General features: G+C 47.8%; 1 protein-coding gene across 1 annotated transcript in view; it reads left to right on the top strand.

The window, feature by feature from the left end:
• The window catches only part of frem1a (Fras1 related extracellular matrix 1a), a 77,379-nt gene that overhangs the window by 4,109 nt on the left and 68,270 nt on the right, over positions 1-5,000 (top strand). The window contains 1 exon segment of the mRNA XM_048236088.1: positions 3,476-4,097. Within this exon segment, the coding sequence (XP_048092045.1) occupies positions 3,861-4,097 (237 nt within the window). The 5' untranslated portion in view covers positions 3,476-3,860.

Genomic DNA, 5,000 nt, shown 5'->3' with positions numbered 1-5,000 from the left:
GTGGTGTGTGTGTGTGTGTGATGTGGATATATGTGTATGTGTGTGTGTGTGTGTATATATGTGTGTGTGTGTGTGTAGAGCAGATTTACTGCTGATGTTGCACTCTCTCCCCACGGGCCTCTCGACTCTTCCGCTGCACGTCTGGCGACCCCCACCCTCCCCAACTGACTGAACCCCGCTGGGAGCTTTATAAACACGCGAAGAGATGATCTGTGTTCCTGTAATTCCAAACTGACCTCTGAAGGGTTGTTGTGTTAGCTTTGGGGACTTCCTCACAGCTGAGGGTCTGCACAGGAAGGACAGAGACGAGACAGAGAGTGTGTGGTCAGTCAACAACGACCAACGTGTATCGCTACGAAGGCCACTATGAAGGCCACTACAAAGGTGTGGTCAGTCACCAACGTGTATCTCTTCCACAGGCCACTACAAAGGCCACTACAAAGTCAGTCACCAACGACCAACATCACAAGGCCACTAAAGTGAAGTGAGCTTCCAAAGGCCACTAAAGTGAAGTGAGCTTCCAAAGGCCACTAAAGTGAGATTCCAAAGGCCACTAAAGCAATGTTACTCAAACTGTGGGTCGCGGAGACATGCCAGGTGGGGCGTGAACTGACGTGAAAAACAGGAGTTTTTTATTTATTTTTTTATCTGTAGCCTAGGCCCAGGTAGCACCTGATGTGCAATGGACGCACTGTGTTATTCATAGGGAAGCGCTCGTGTCAAGGCAGCTTAGTTAGTCCCGACCTGAATGAGATTTTGAACGTTGTTGTGAGAGTGGTGAATTTCATCAAAACCCGCCCTTAAAAGCGTCTATTCTCCTGACTTTACGAAGAGATGGTAGCTGACCAAAAGGCTGTACTGTTTCACAGCCAGGCAAGGTGGTTTTCCCCGAGGTAAAGTGCTGTTGCGCGTGTTTGAGCTCGAGTCGCCTCTTCTTAGAGGAAGAGCCCATGTTTGAATCTGCAAGCATCGCTCACTAATGAACATTTCTTGACGGTTGGCCTATCTTAGTTGATATATTTGATATATCTTAGCGATACATTTGAGTTAAATGTCCAGTTACAAGGCAAAGACAAGCACCTACCTCACCTAGCAAATAAGATTACTGCATTCACCAAAAACTTGAGTATGGGACAGGCTACTCGATCGTGACAGTATTATGCCTTTGAGATTTCTGAGCCAAATCGCTGAAACGCCTGATTGGGAGGCACTCTTGTGATCCCATGTATTAAACAGTAGGCCTACATCACATCCCTGCAAAGTTTATTTCAAAAATATTTCTCAACCAGCAGTGCTCAGTATGACTGGATTATGGATCCATTTAATGCAGCATGTTTGTATTTCATTGAATATATTGTACAATGCTGTAAAATGGCCTATGCTTCCTAATATGTTGCTGGAAAACAGAAATATGTGTGTTATGTATTTATTTATTATTATATCTGCAGCACCAGCTGATTTTAACTCTGTTGATAATGATATATTTAGAACTTGTCATTATTTCAATAAATTTGACAATTTTAAGCTTGACCTACCACTTTCTTAGAGCGATGAGGGACAGGTGGGGCTCGAGAATGCCCCCTTGATCAAAGTGGGGAATGAAAGAAAAAGTTTGAGAACCACGGCACTAAAGTGAGCTTCCACAGTGTCCCCTCTCTCACTCGGCTGACGAGGTTAAGGATCAGATGCACAAAGGAGTGTGTGGAGGGAGATAAAGTATCCAATCAGATGTTCTCATCTAGAGAGGTGGATTACTGGAACAGACCCCCGTCCTATCAACTTAATCTGATTGTCCTTCTCTAGTGATCAGAAGTGACAGAAAGCTCCTATCAACTAATTGATTACCTTCTCTAGTGATCAGAATAAACCACAGAAAACTCCTATCAACTAATATTGAAGAAGCGAGAGACCAGAAGCTCTGGTGTCTTATCTGTGAAAGAAAGTGTCCAGGAAGCAAAAAGTGTGTATGTGTAATATCTGCAAGGGAATTTGTGTGTGTGTGTGTGTGTGTGTGAGAGTGTATGTGTGTGTGTGTGTGAGTGTGTGTGTGTGTGCCAGTGGTTGTGTGTGTGTGTGTGTGTGTGTGTGTATGTGTGTGTATGTGTGTCGGGCCTGGCGTGTGAAACTGCAGGAGACCCTCTCCAGATGGTTTTAGGTAAGCCTCGGGTCAAAGGTCGCACTGCTTGCCGAGCTCATGAGAATGTTTGGTTTAGTTCAGCCTCCGCTCTCTGCTGTCCAAGGCTGCCAGCCCGATTAGGTGTTAGAGAGGATGAGGGTAACAGCGTGTGTGTGTGTGTGTGTGTGTGTGTGTGTGTGTGTGTGTGCGTGTGTGTGTGTGTGTTTGAGAGAGAGAGAGAGAGAGAGAGAGAGAGAGGGATGATGAGAGTTAGAGTGTGTGAGTGTGTGTGTGAGAGTTCATCTCCAGTTCTTGGGTATTTTTGAAGTGAATGCTGGAAGGCAGCTGCTGCAGTAGGTGAAGGACATTATGTTTGGACACATCTGTCAGAGGGAGTACAGGGTCAGTGTGTGTGTGTGTGTGTGAGTGTGTGTATGCTGTGTGTATGTGTGTGTGTATATGCTGTGTGTGTGTGTGTTAGTGTTAATTTCGTCAGACGAGACGAGAGGAAATATGTTCGTCAACAACCTTTTTTTTCATGACTAAGACGAGACGATGACGAGACGCCATTAATGTCCTGAGACACTGACTAAGACTATCTTAAGATGCATTATTGTTGACGAAAAAAGATGAGACTAAAATGTTTTGCATGAAATAAAAACTAAGATAAAATCTCTCTTCATTTTCGTCTACAAAATGAGAAGGCAGAATATCTAGCTGTTACGTTTTCAAAATATTCCGAATGAGTTCATACGCAACAGCTTTCCTGTAGGCTAGTCTACGTGCTGCTGCTGCAACCCTGTGGCTGCAACACGAAACTACATGGAACAAGAACACTGGAGATTTCTGCCAGTGTTAAGCTAACTACCTAAGCTTTATGCCACAATGCTACATACCCAGAAGTTGATGCTTCTCTCATACAAATTAACATCCCCCAGAATGTCCATACGAAAATGTTCAGCATGTAATGTCAGCTATTTAACTGGTTACACTGATGATGTTTGTTTGGGGAATGTGTTGCGTTTGGCGCATATCGCCATCTAGCGTGGCGGAGTAAAACATTAAAACTCTGGTCTACGACAGTGTTTCTCAATCATTTTTTTAGACGAAGGACCACTTAACTAACCCTAGCTAACAAAAAAAACAGTATATTTGCGTGTGTATGCTGTGTGTATGTGTGTGTGTGTGTGTGTGTGTGTGTGTGTGTGTGTGAATTCTTATCTCTGACAATCTCCAGCTGTTTGGAATTCCACCTTTGTCTTTTTGAGTTCCGTCCTCTCTGTCCTCTCAGTGTTTTTATTTGGGGACTAATGTACATGACAGGAAGTGTGATTATTATGGGATTGTTTCTCTCTCCAGGGCGTAGGTGACCAGTGTGCTGTGCTGTGTGACGCGGTGGAGACCTCACCTCTCGCTGACCCCTACACTGACCATCTCCAACCCAGTAGGACTGTGTGTGTGTGTGTTTGTGTATGCTGAGCTGAGGGCTGCCCAACACAATCACTCAGCCACAGCACAGCAGTGGACACTGAGATCAGGACAACAGACAGGACAACAGACTTCAACAAAACAAACAACAACAACAACAACAACATATTGCGTTTCTATAGCGCTGTATCAAGACAACAGACTGCCTGTCCTCTGAGGAGATTTAAGCCCCCAGCATCACACCAACCCAACCCCAGCCCAGGTGTGTGTGTGTGTGTGTGTGTGTGTGTGTGTGTGTGTGTGTGTGTGTGCAGCCATGCATGTGAAGCTGGGCGTGTTCAGCTGGCTGCTGCTGTTGCTGCTGTGGACACTAGGGGGCGCCGGCGCGTCGCTGGTGAAGGTGAACCGCGGGCTGCAGGTCAAGCGCGGTCAGACGGCCGTCCTGCAGGAGGAGGACCTGCAGTTCCACATCCCCCGGCAGAGGGACGCCTGCAAGCTGGAGGTGGTCCTCAACGAGCCAATCACGCAGCGCGTAGGCACGCTCACGCCACAGGTGAGACAGCTACAGAGCTCCAACTCCACACACACACACACACACACACACACAGACACACATGTGCGCACACACACACACGCACACAGACAGACGCGCACGCACGGATGCACGCACACACGCACGCACACACACACACACTCACACTCACACACACACACACGCTCACAGACAGGCGCGCACGCACGCACGCACACACACACGCACGCACGCACACACACACACACTCACACACACACACACACACACACACACGCTTACAGACAGGCGCGCACGCCACGCACGCACACACACACGCGCATGCACACACACACACACGCATGCACACACACACACGCATGCACGCACGCACTCACACACACACACACACACACACACACACGCTCACAGACAGGCGCGCACGCACGCACACACGCGCATGCACACACACACACACACGCATGCACACACACAAACGCATGCACACATGGACACGCACACAGACAGATGCACACACACAAACTGCACACATGGACACGCGACACAGACAGATGCACACGCACACTTGCACACACACACACACACACACAGGGTCCCTTTAAACAGTCTGTGATTTATGCTCAGTTCTCTGGTCCTGTACAAACAGTCTGATCAACGTTCCTCTCCCCCTTAAAGAGCATATTGCCTCTCTGAAGCAGAGGCCTCACGACACACACACACACACACACACACACACACACACACACACACACCTCCCCTTAAAGAGCATATTGCCTCTCTGAAGCAGAGGCCTCACGACACACACACACACACACACACACACACACACACACACACACACACGCATGCACACACACAAACGCATGCACACATGGACACGCACACAGACAGATGCACACGCACACTTGCACGCACGCACGCACA

The sequence above is a fragment of the Alosa alosa genome, chromosome 24 (assembly GCF_017589495.1).
Source record: "Alosa alosa isolate M-15738 ecotype Scorff River chromosome 24, AALO_Geno_1.1, whole genome shotgun sequence".
Lineage (NCBI taxonomy): Eukaryota > Metazoa > Chordata > Actinopteri > Clupeiformes > Clupeidae > Alosa > Alosa alosa.
This window is presented reverse-complemented; position numbering and strand designations above follow the sequence as displayed.